At 35.2% G+C, this 13105-nt stretch overlaps 1 protein-coding gene across 8 annotated transcripts in view; it reads right to left on the reverse strand.

Moving 5' to 3' along the window:
• The window catches only part of KLHL13 (kelch like family member 13), a 196721-nt gene that overhangs the window by 13197 nt on the left and 170419 nt on the right, over positions 1–13105 (reverse strand). For all 8 annotated transcript variants that reach the window (XM_017516417.1, XM_017516416.2, XM_037734206.1 and 5 more), the window contains one exon: positions 5539–6334. In XM_017516417.1, the coding sequence (XP_017371906.1) occupies positions 5539–6334 (796 nt within the window). The remainder of the gene's footprint in view (positions 1–5538; positions 6335–13105) is intronic.

Here is a 13105-nt window from a genome sequence, read left to right on the forward strand (position 1 = left end):
AAAAAAAAAAAAAAAAACCATGGTCACAGACAAAACACACACACACACTTTTCCAAAGAAAGAGAGAGACTACTTTTCCACTCTATTCAAAAATTTCATTTCATCATCAAATTCACTATGCAAAGTATTCTTTTCTCCTCCAACCATGCCTATATCATGCTACTTCTTGTATCTCTCTACTGACTCCCTTTTCCACTTATTTTAGCTATGAATTTTCAGTCTTATTTCAATAGCTTTTACTATTCTCATTTTTACCTACTGCTTTGTTGGCTTTGTTCATTGTTTTAGGCCTGGATCCTTGCCAATTCTATTTCTTTTAAACCCTATTTCTAAAATTAATAACAAGTTAAACTGCCACATACCCCAATACTGTTTTTTTACTATTTCTAGTCACTGGATGCCTTTTCAAATGTTCATTTCCATTTGCCTTTGGCATGATTTTTACCTAACTGACAAGCAAAATCCTACGTTATTATTATCTCTCCATGTATATTTATTATTTCTCTCTCTTGCTCGTGCTCTCTCTCTCTCTCTCTCTCTCTCTCTCCACATAACAGAAAACCTAGTGCATTGATTGGTACTTGGCACTAGCATAGTCATTAATGGGACGGTTTCAGAAGTAATTGAACCATACATCCTATCTGAAACAGGGTCTAAAAAGACTTCGAGAGATCATCTTCTCCATCTACTTGAAGCCAAAGACAGGACTCACTATAGTTTTACCTTTTTCTTAATGCAGGACTCTGACTTAAACTTTGAAATTTTGGATTGTAACTATCGATTCTTATGTTTAATTCAAACTGTTCTGGTGTGATTTCCATTAGTTTCTTCTTCTTCTTTTTATACTGGAGTTAGAATTTGAATACTTATGTACTTTTATTATTAATCATATTTTCCTACATAGAAAGATAATTCCTCTGTCAATGACTTAATTGCATTTTCCCCTAATAGTGGTTATAAGAATCCATCTATACTTTCTCATACAGGAGACCCTCAGTGTAAGATAGCTATTAACCACCAACAACCAAATTACTATATAGTAGTTTGTCACCTCTAAACTTTTTTTCCAGCTAAAAACCTATCTCCTTTAGCTGTTTCAGTCATTTAATTTTTCTTGTCATGCAATTCTCCATGCAGAATTGCTATTGTTGTCAGTAAAATCAACAGTATTTTATTTTAAAATGGAACACCTCTAATTAAAAATTAGATATACATGCTCTTATTTCTATTTTCCATATTTACAAGACACTCAGATATAGGTGAGTACCAACAACTCTGATGGGAAGAGGGAGCAAGGGATGATGCAAGGCACAAAGCAGTGCTTCAGTCACAGTCTATGAGAGTTGGAAATGGTAAGGAGGCAACTGGAAAAATCTAGAGCAGATAGCAGCAAACCTCAGTCCATAGGCCAAATCCAATCTACTTCCTGTTTTGTATGGCCCACAAGATAAAAATATGAATGATTTTATATATTTTATACATTGAAAAAGAATCAAAAGACTATTTTGTAACTTGAAAAAAATTCTATAAAGTTCAAATTTAAGTGTTCATAAATAAGGCTTTATTGGAGTACAGCCTCACTCATTTGTTTATGAATTATTTAGGGATGCTTTTACACTGCAACAGCAGATTTGATTTCTTATGACAGAGATTGAATGCCCCACAAAGGTGGAAAGAGACTCCTTCTGACCCTTTATAGAAGTTTGCTGACCCCTAATCTAGAGAATTAACTTCAGTAGTCTAGTGGCCTAGTGTTTACATTAAAGAATCTCTCCAATTTAATAATTTTACTTAGGCTGCTTATCTCACATATATCAGGGGTTCTTATTTTCCAAGATAATTCCATGGGAATCCAGAATCGGTCCCAGAAGATGATACGGAATTTACTTTTTCTTTAAGATTAAGAAAGAGATTAGGCCTGAAGAAAATCATTTGAATAATGACGGCTCTCATAGACGGGAGATGGACTCTAGAAACATAGAGTGCTGGTGAGTGATCAAGAAACCCCCAAATCCTTTGGGGGGCATAGAGGCATTTAATAATTTTAGTAGTTTTATTGTACATTTAATTGAAAAACATCTAACATGTTTTCTGTAAGTTATTTCATTATTTGAAAGCTTGACTTATTAATATATAACTGAAATGAAAGACATTGGAGCTGTCATATTCTTCTTCAATATACAAAACCTCAGTGGAAGATTGATTTCTTATATGACACAATTTGGAAAGATGCCAGAAATAACTGACTCCTTTTTCACTTAAGTGGCAGCTACTCTAAGCTTCCCCTAGTTTCCCATTGTAACCAGCGTCAAAGGAAAGCAGCATTTCGAAGGAATTATATTTCAGCACCAAACCAGATGAGCACAGGTGTGCTAGGCTAGTGCATGCATGTGCACACGCACACACACACACACACACACACACACACACACACAGAGTCTTTTTTTGGTGTACAATGGGCCTAGGTTTCCTTTGGTCCAAGTACCCCATGAAAAGATTTTAAAAGGCCAAATACATTAAAGTGATCTAAAGATTTTAAAAGGCCAAATACATTAAAGTGATCTAAAAGATTTTAAAAGGCCAAATACATTAAAGTGATCTAAAGAGTCTTGCAAATGTTGCCACTGTTTTCTTTTTTTAATTATTTTTAATTTTTGTGAGTACATAGTAGGTGTACGTTTTTATGGGGTACATGAGATGTTTTGATGCAGGCATGGAATGTATAATAATCACATCATAGAAGATGGAGTATCCATCCTCTCAAGCATTTATCTTCTGTATTATAAATAATCCAATTATATATACTTTCAGTTATTGTAAAATGTACAATTAAATTATTATTGACCATAGTCACCCTGTTGTGCTATCAAATACTAGGCCTTATTAATTCATTCTATTTTTTGTACCCACTAAATTTTTCTTTTTATAATTATATACAGGCAATGGTTACTGTATGAAATGATATACTGGTACCAATCAACTTGTTAAACTGTTAAATGACTTTCCCAACAATTGGCTTTTCCTGCCACTCATTGGCATCACCTTCAATTTACATAGCATATGAACATGCCAACTTAATCAGTTACAATGGGAATGTTAATTTATTATAACAGATGTTAGTATGTGCATTGAAGGGGGATTTCTATTTTAGAAAGCACTTGTAGGGCAGGGAAAATGTTAAAAACTCAGTTTCTGGCAGGAACATTCAGAAATACATGCAAGAGTTTCTTTAGAATCAAAATCTGCCATTCTGCAAAAACAATGGGCCCAAGAAAACAAAACGCCAACTAACACAAATTCACTTTTTATTTATATAAAGAGAAACATGATAAATGGATAGAAATCAGGAAATCTCATAAATGTTATTCCTTGGGAGAAATTCCATTTTTTAAAAAAAACAAATCTATAAGGTCATGATAGATTTGTAATCTATAGATCATTTCAAATGGAATAAATTATCAAATAATTAGATGATAACTAGAATTCAGGTTCTTGGTATAGATGGCTTGTGCCTGTATTATAATCACATGTGCATTTTTTAAAATGCAGTTTATGAAAAATGTTTAAAATGGATCTATATTTACCATTAGAGGGGAAATTTTTAAGGTATTATCCTTAGATTAAGCTTTAGGGATTTTATTTTTAAAGCCTAAATATAAATTTAGGAATATCCCAAGAAAAGCATGATTCCCTTATTTTCCCTTTCAAAATAAAACACAGAAGACTATTATTAATCAGAGATGGAGGGGTGGTTTCAGAAGGTCAGGAGCAAAGAAACCTGTATATGAGCCACTTTCCCAACAGAGCGGTCTATTTATAGTTCCTAATTGGGTATAACATAGGAGGAACTCAAAGAGGGTTGGGATAAGTTAAAAAAAAAAAAAGAAGCGTCTAGTGTCTTGGTTTTATGTAATGACTCTCCTTGGCCTGAAGATTAGAAACTCCCAGAAGAATAAGGCTTCTAATTAATATTAGAAAGTATATGTTGAATACTTAGTAGCTGAAGGGTATATTAACAGGGTTGATAATATCAACAAGCAAGGACTGACTTTGAAAAGTGGAGCTATTTCCTTTGAGAAAAGAAGACTGCCCAGGTTGACAACCTATTATTTGTGAACTCTTGAAGATTATCTTATACAGGGATTTTCTAAAAAAACAACCAAGTCACTACTTGCACCTTCTAGATATTACCAGATACCACAAATTTAAAATAGTATAATAACTTGAAAATAATGTGTGTGGATTGACTGAGGAGGCCTAAAGGACAATCCTACACTAAGGACACTTTATGCCTCAAGTGCTTTTAAAAGTCCAATTATTAAAATATATTGGAAAACCCATGCAGCTCATGATCGTGCAACATGGTCCAACAATCTAGAAAGTCTCATGTTAGAAAAAAATATCATTGTAACAACAAAGGAAAAAACTTTGGGTTTAAAAGATCAGGAAAAAGACCATGTCACTAACAAGAAAGGGTTTTATAAACAGGAAAATGTAAGAGCTGAGAACAGTTATTCTTTTCCCTGATAAATAGCTTAGTCTCAAACACATTAAACTATCTTTTTTTCTTAGAATATTAAAAAACAAAGATTCTGAGAATTACTCTGAACTTATCCAAAGCCAATGCCAATATTTTGAACTTTCTCAGCTCTATGGAGCCTGGAATACTGGTCAACTACAAGGACTCTATTTATAATAGAGAATAAAAAAACAAGGCCAAACAATAATGGTAATGACAGATACATAAGTCACAACATAAAAGGTGGACTTCCTGCCTTTATTTTTGGAAAAGTTACACTACCCAATTTTATCTAAAATAATGAAATTATACCTTTTAGGGTTAATTTATATGGCCAAAGTACTTCTATATCAAAGTATGTTTATGACCAATCATACTGGGAAGACAAAAAAGTGACCATCAAATAAAGCATACCAGATGGGTTTATGGTGAAGAAAACTATCTGATATTACATCAAGAGAATGATTTTTAAAACTAAGAGTCATAAATCATAATATTCACAGTGAATAAACTTTGGATAATGTTGAACTTTACATTTAATCTACAAAGAAAATTATCTATGTGGCCTCTAATAGATAACAAATTCTGTAAAAGAAGAAACAATGAAAGCTGTCTGTAATGAAGGACTGTAACCTGTTCAGTAAAATATCATGTGGGCTTTTAAAAATAGAAAATAAGAAAACATGCCAAACTTCTATCCAAGAGTTTATTATAATTTAAATTAGCTGAGTATACTTTTCAGATGAATCCTCAATAGGAAGACCATATACACTGCACAAGTAAAATACTCTACAATATATTCATGTATTTATAAGATACAATTTGTTCCCTCACCAACAATATATATGCCCAGATAAGGCATAGAGGTGGTCTCCAATATTTTCTCAGAAAATATACTTTTAAAATGAGACCCTAGCTACATTTTTATCTGATTTTTACAGGATTGCTTATTTTATGATTTAATAAGAATTTCTGGGTGAAAAAATTTGTCTCTATGTTTAATATAAATGCACACTTACGCAGTTCACCTGCTGCATTTCGCCCACCAACTGCATACAGATATCCTTTGAGGGCACTTAGGTGGAAGAAGGTGCGCTTTTCATTTAAAGATGCAACTTGCATCCATTTATTGTATCGAGGATCAAATCTGAAGACTGTATCAACTGCTGTTTTTCCTTTTGTGTCATAATTACTCTGTCCACCAACAACATAGAGAAAATTTCCAATGACAGCAATGCCATGCTGGTAACGGGGAGCATCCATCGGGGCTAAAGATCTCCATTCTTGTGCCCTTTCATCATACATCCGTAATTCTTTACTGACAACCAGCTGCTGCCTCAAAACTCCTCCTAATGTAACCAAGTGAGTGGAGTCCGATCGAATGGCAGTTCTATCTGACTGCATCACTGGCTGCATATATGGCATCATTTGGTAATTGCTAGCTTCCAAAAGCAGATTCACACAGGTATTGTCTGTTCTCATGAAATCTACTGTCTGCACGTAATTGATGAGGTCCTGTGGTGTCATCAGTGGAAATCGAATATTCTTCATTAATTTTGCAGCATAATCCATCCGAGGGTCTTCCAACCTTAGCCAGCGACAGGCAGCCTTAAAGAGTTCAAGTTCGGTACAGTGCTTAAGACTATTACTGGAAAGCACAAAGGCAAGACGCTCAAAAGGGAGTTTCAAGAACTCCCCTGTGCTCAGCAATGCAGTAAAATTCTTCAGGACGAAACTGTTAATGTATTTATCCACTTCAGTCAGATTGTAGGTGTTGGCAATCCGTCCAACTTCAACACAATTGTCTAAAGTGACCTATTAAGCCAATTAAAAAAAAATTAAAACATGACTACTTTCATGACACTCACATCTTGATAGCACAAACACCTGTTCTAGAATAAGAATAAATTATGTTTTTAATGTCCATATAGATCCAAATAAGGATTCTTATCTAAATGTGTCAATGATCTACATACATATAATTTGCAAACCACCTTTACCTAATCTAGTAGAAGGTTGACTAAAAGAAAACGCTGAGGGCGGGAAGGGAGGTGTGCCAAGATGGCCGAGAGAAGCCAGCACTGGAATGCAGCTCCCCAGCGAATGAGACACAGAGGGATAGAGGGCTTCACGATTCAAAACGAGATGCTGGGTTCATTTCTGTGGGACTGATAGGGCACTGAAATTAGGCCCAAGGAAGGAGCTACAGGGTAAGAGCCACCCAGGGGGGCAAATCAAGATGGGGGCGTGTCCCCACCTGAAACCTGCAGCCAGCTGGGAGGGTTGGGGAACTTAACCCCCTCGGTGCTCCGTTTCGGATCCTGTGCTTACCTCATCCCTCCTGCAACCCAGGTCGATGAGAGCCCTGCCAGACGGTAGGTAGTCAATGCAAATCTGAGCAGCGGCTACCACCAGGTGAGGCAAGTTGTCACAGAGACCTGGGCAGGAGTTTGGACTAACGCCAGAGGAACTGACCATCCAACAGAGGGAAGCAGAGTTGAAAGCGGGGAAACAGACCATAAGGCCTGCAGGCCGCACCTCCACAGAACTCAAACTGAAGCCCTTGCTAGAGAGCTTGGCAGCAAATACACCAGCTTGACCCCAACCAGGAAGATCCAGCTAGGAAAGGAGAGATGCCATTGGGAAGATGGGGCCCATCTCACCTTCAAACCACAGGGAAAGACCACCCACCCAGCAACCTGACTGAACCCAACAGAGCCCAGCCACGCCCTCTGCAGGCCAAAAAAGATATAGCTCCAACCTCAACTGAAAAAAAGTCCACTCAGAGACTCCTCCTGAAATCACCAACTTCAAAGATTAAAGGGAGATAAATCCACGCAGATGGGGGAAAAAAGTGCAAAAAGGATGAAACCATCAAAGAACAGAACACCTCTTCTCCTCACAGGGATCACAACTCCTCACCATCAAGGCAACAAAAAAAGAGAATGAATCTGACGAATTGACAGAAGCAGGCTTCAGAAGGTGGGTAATAACAAACTTCTCTGAGTTAAAAGACCATGTTCTAACCCAATGCAAGGAAACTAAGAACCTTAAAGAAATGTTAGACGAAATGCTAACTAAAATAACCAGCTTAGAGAGAACATAAACGACTTGATGGAGCTGAAAAACACAGCATGAGAACTTCGCGAGGCATACACAAGTTGCAACAGCCAAATTGATCAAGCAGACAAAAGGATCTCAGAGATAGAAGATCAAATCAATGAAATAAAATGAGAAGGCAAGATTAGAGGGAAAAAAACTGAAAAAAATGAACAAAGCCTCCAAGAACTATGGGATTATGTGAAAATACCTAATCTACGCTTGATCAGCATAACTGAATGTGATGGGGAGAATGAATCCAGTTGGAAAACACTCTTCAAGATATTATCCAAGAGAACTTTCCCAACCTAACAAGGCAGGCCAACATTCAAATCCAGGAAATACAGAGAACAACACAAAGATATTCCTGAAAAAGAGCAACCCCAAGGCACATAGTTGTCAGATTCCCCAGGGTTGAAATGAAGGAAAAAATCCTATGGGCAGCCAGAGAGAAAGGTCAAGTCATCCACAAAGGAAAGACCATCAGACTCAGCTGATCTCTTGGCAGAAACCCTGTAAGCTAGAAGGCAGTGGGGGCCAATATTCAACATTCTTAAAGAAAAGAACTTTCAACCCAGAATTTCACATCCAGCCAAACTAAGCTTCATAAGTGAAGGAGAAATGAAATCCTTTATGGACAAGCAATTGCTGAGAGATTTTGTCACTACAATACCTGCCTCACAGGAGCTACTGAAGGAAGTACTAAACAGGGAAAGGAACAACCAGTACCAGCCACTGCAAAAACGTACCAAATGGTAAAGAATAATGACTCAATGAAGGAGCCATGTCAACTAATGGGCAAAACAATCAGCCAGTAACAAAATGGCAGGATCAAATTCAAACATAACAATATTAACATTGAATGTAAATGGCCTAAATGCCCCAATCAAAAGACACAGACTGGCAAACTGGATAAAAAGTCAAGACCCATCAGTGTGCTGTATTCAGGAGACCCATCTCACATGCAAAGACTCACACAGATGAGTCTTACATTTCCTTGATATAAATTATTCCATTACAACCAAACAACCTTCGCAGTCATCCTAAAGCCTCTTCCAACATCTTAACATTGCAAGTGGTATTCTCATTAACATACTGGTCCTCACTGCTGCTATACTATTCAGATTATATCTGATATGCCAAAACACTGTCATCAACATAATTTGATATTTTAATGGAAGATTTCATCTGAAATGTAGGATTTTTTAAAGATCGGTGTTTTATACAAAGAAATTCTTATTTAGAAAAAAATGGGTGCCTGATTTTTTCTTTCTTTTTTTTTTTAAGGCTAGCCAACTGAAGCAGTAGGAGTGAAGAAAGAACAAAGGAATCTTTAACTGTTTGTGATCAGTGTAAACTAACACCTAACTGCACTCAGATCAGCCAGTAACTGCTTTTGTACTCACAAGAGAAATGCAAAGACTAAGAAATCTGACAGAAATTTGGGGAACTCCTTAGCCATTCAGTGTACCAAATTCTACTTGGTGCTATCATTAAAATGGCAGCCTGATATCTAGTAAAATCAATGCAGAGGATGAAATAAGGTCCACAGAACAAGACTGGGAAGAAATCAAACTAGCCACTTTACGGGGTAGAGGATGTACAAGTATCTTCTCTCAAGCCTCCTTCCACAGATGAGATGTTCACAGGACACAAAGAAGAGACACTTTGGTAAGAACAAAGGGATAATTGATTAACAAACACCTCTCTCTCTTTCAGTCTTTGTCTTTCTTCAGTTTCTATATGCTATTTGAGGTGAATGCCACTGGTGTCTCCAGCCCGAAAAATCGAATTCTCTATTTCTTTGCATTTTGAATGCACTGCCTTTATTGAATGGAATTTTAGTTATTACAATGGCTTCTGTGAGGTTTAAGTGGTTTGAGCCCAGGCTAGGCCTCTTCTTCCCAGACAGAGTCCCAGATGGCAGATGGGCAAGAATGGGTGCTCAAAGTTATGGGTGGGATATTTAGAATATTTAACAACCACACAACATGGGTATCAACCAAGCAGAATGGATGGCTAATCATAAGCAACAGGTATGGCCATTAGAAAGTAAAAAGTGGTTTGAGGGGGAGGGAAGAGTTTTGATTTACTTTTAATTTTAATTATCTATACAATTTGTCTCTAACTTCCATTAAATTGCCCTCAAAGGTGAAAAAATTATCTTAAAAATCATGTCTGTTAATCTTTATGGATAAATACAATTTGGATAAAATGAAGAATATGAAATATATGTACTATACAGGAAATCCTGAGTAATTTAGTAATGGAAGCAAAGCAAAAGAAAGCGTCTTCTCCAATGACTTAATTCCTTTTGTTTTTCTTTTGAGAGAAACACATTCTCCCTATTCCTCTGTCTTTTGTCTCCTTCCCACTTATGTACCTACTTTATTTTCTGTCTCCAACTCTTCATCACCTCCAGTCACCTCAATAAAATTTCTAATTCATTGTGAGCTCCCCACCCCATCACTGATAACAAATAAGCAGGTGGAATCATTAATATAACAGCATCAAGGGAGAGAACACAATTTAAAAAATTATTTTAAGAAAGATTATCCCCAAGTCTAAAGTCCAATTACATCTTCATTCTCTCATTAAAAAATACTTTTATATAAACATAAAGTGGTTTCTTTCTTACTTTTATTCTGTTTTGTTCATTCTATATATTTGTATATTTAAATTGCAATCTTTTGAGTTCAATTGCAGATGCCCTATTTCAGCAACCTAACATTAAATTAGACTGTTTTGTGAACTAGCCTAAAATCCTCCATAACAATAGTTCTGTTGGGCAAATGGTAGATGCTAAAAATTTCAAATTGCAAACAAAGGATAAACAAAAAACCTACACAACTTTTTTATAAATTAGGGAATGGGTGCACAGTATTTAACATGGTGTAGTTATACAATGTCCTAAGGACAAAAACCAATTCAATTTTTATAGGTAAGACTAAACAAAGGCAATTTTCCATTATCTCCATGGTATATAAAAGTGGTTTTAGTTTTATAGAAACTTTTACTTACTATGCTTTATATCTATCCTTCATTTCCATCCTTCTGTATGTATTCCATTATCCTTTTTTTTTCATAACTCCCAAGAAAATAACATAGCAAAAAGAAAAATGCCACATCCTTTAAACTATAACACTAATCACCAGCCTACGTAATACTGCAAAGGATGGCACAATTAGAAGGGAGGTTGGTTCTTGTTCTATTAAGACTGATGTTCTATTATAGAAAACTGGTATCTCTATCCTACCAAAGGTAAGTGTGGCTTTACTACTGAGTCTAAAGTTATCATTCAAAACTAATATATAAATGTTTTCTGGGTAATTTACTCATTCACATTTTATGTACCACTGTTCCTCTTCATCCACGCAAATGATTGAAAATAGGATAGAACATAATTGTATTAGAAGGGAAGTTTTCTGTCTAAAAGTTCAAACTCAAATAGTGTTTTGGTTATGTGAACTATAATCTCACTATATCACTAAAAACATAAAGCCTATTTCCTCTAAAACATCTGATTTCAGCACACAGTTCTTAAACATGAGAACATCATATTAAAATTTATCTATAATAACTTATCTCATAGAAGAACTTCAAAAAGTACTCCTTTAAAAAATATAGTATCTTAAGACTTTCAGTTTTTATAAGTAGAAAATGCACTGGGCTACTATTTTTCCTTTTTCACTTGATTGCTGAGAAGAAAAGGGGAAATAAATAGAGCAAGGCCGAACATAGGTTTAACTAAAAAACAAAATGTATGAAAGAAGGGTAAAGGAAAACTTGGATTTTGCATGTTCCTGGAACTAATAATCCGCCAGATTTTCTCAGAAATTACCATGGACTCTAAGAAGGAAGAGATTTCAGGTCTAAAACCACACAGGCGTATCCTCTGCAAAAAAGGATGAAGGACAAGTAAGGTAGAATAATGCAAAGAAAAGAGGTAATTCCTAAAAGTTCATAGGCAAGAAAATTCTAAAACTGAGAGGTAGGAGTAAACTCTACCACAAGTAATCTTTGCTAGACAGAAGGCTCTTCTCCATTAGAAACAGGTTTTAGGATGTCTGCAAATGATGAAAAAATAAAGGACATGATATTTAAGGCAATATTAAGTGTTTATAAAAATGAAGACATTTCTAAATTGTTAAACAATTATAACAAATGTTTCAAAATAGGTGAAGGACCAACAGTCTAATTACTGGAAATTTGTCAGCATTACAAAGTTACTGTGGCCTCATCTTTAATTAAAATTGCTTTAAATACAGTTATCTAGAACAAAATCATTTTCTATTATTTTGATAATAATATTACTATAACTTTTTTGTATTGTGTATTATCCAGTTTTGTCCTTTTATTTCAGGTAAATGAACTGATCACAATCAATATCTGAAGTTATGAGTACTAAACTTCTGTATTAGAGGATAGGAAAACAATGTTTCTTGTTAATGATTAGTTCCAAAGAAATCATGGTGCTTTCCCTAGTTTGGCTCAGGAGGACCATGTGTTGCTAAGATCAGTGTAAATCAATGTTAAGAGTCTATAAATGCAAGCTTTATGTGTTACTACTAAATTAAATTTAGGACTTTAGGCATTCTGAAAAACACATTCAGCGCAATTCATTTTTCCTTGAAATGAAATTGTTATATGATGCCAGTGACACAACCAGAGGTGAGATCCTAATAGCTCTTGAGGGGATGGGCCTTGCATGATCAAATTAAAATAAAATTTAGCACCCAAATTCAGTAATGGAGGCAAGCAATAGCACAGGAATTGACCAACTTCACTTGGGCTACTCATGCAATAGAGAAGACAATGCAAGTCAACAATATAGCACCACGCTGCCATAAAACCCTTATAAGTAGCACTTAGTTTAAATTTTATAAGTAATTGTGAGACATAGTCTGAGTTTTCTAAAATGAAAACAAACATACAAAAAACACACTTTCAATAGGCCAGTTAAGTTAGTTATTGGCTGACTTTGCAAGATAGTAAGTACCTTAATAATAAAATAATTAAGCTCATATTCTCTTGAAAGTTAATGTTTTAAAGAAGGTTCCATGTTCAAAAAATGTAAGTTGTAAAGCTCTGACAGCAATTATTTACCTACATTAAGACTGATATGAGTTAAAAACAATTATAGAAAACTATCCATCAACATAATGAGTTAGAAAATATACCAAAAAATTACTATTGCCAGAATTCTTAATCAGAAAAACAAGCTCCAAATCCTCTGGAAGTCTTGGCAATATTTCTGTCCAATGTAGCCATTTATCTTCCCAGAAGTAAAATTTAAGGGTCTCAACTAAAATAAAACACTCTCTTCAGGAAATGGGTGATTTCCACTAAGTAATTCATTGATTGGTAGTTGTATGCACCCTATCTTATCTATTTAAAAAAAGCTAAACACTATTGAATAGGTGATGTGTTTCTATGGAATCAAGACTCATATTCTTTTTTTTTTTTTTTTTTTTTTTTTTTTTTTTT

The sequence above is a fragment of the Cebus imitator genome, unplaced genomic scaffold (assembly GCF_001604975.1).
Source record: "Cebus imitator isolate Cc_AM_T3 unplaced genomic scaffold, Cebus_imitator-1.0 Scaffold585, whole genome shotgun sequence".
NCBI lineage: Eukaryota > Metazoa > Chordata > Mammalia > Primates > Cebidae > Cebus > Cebus imitator.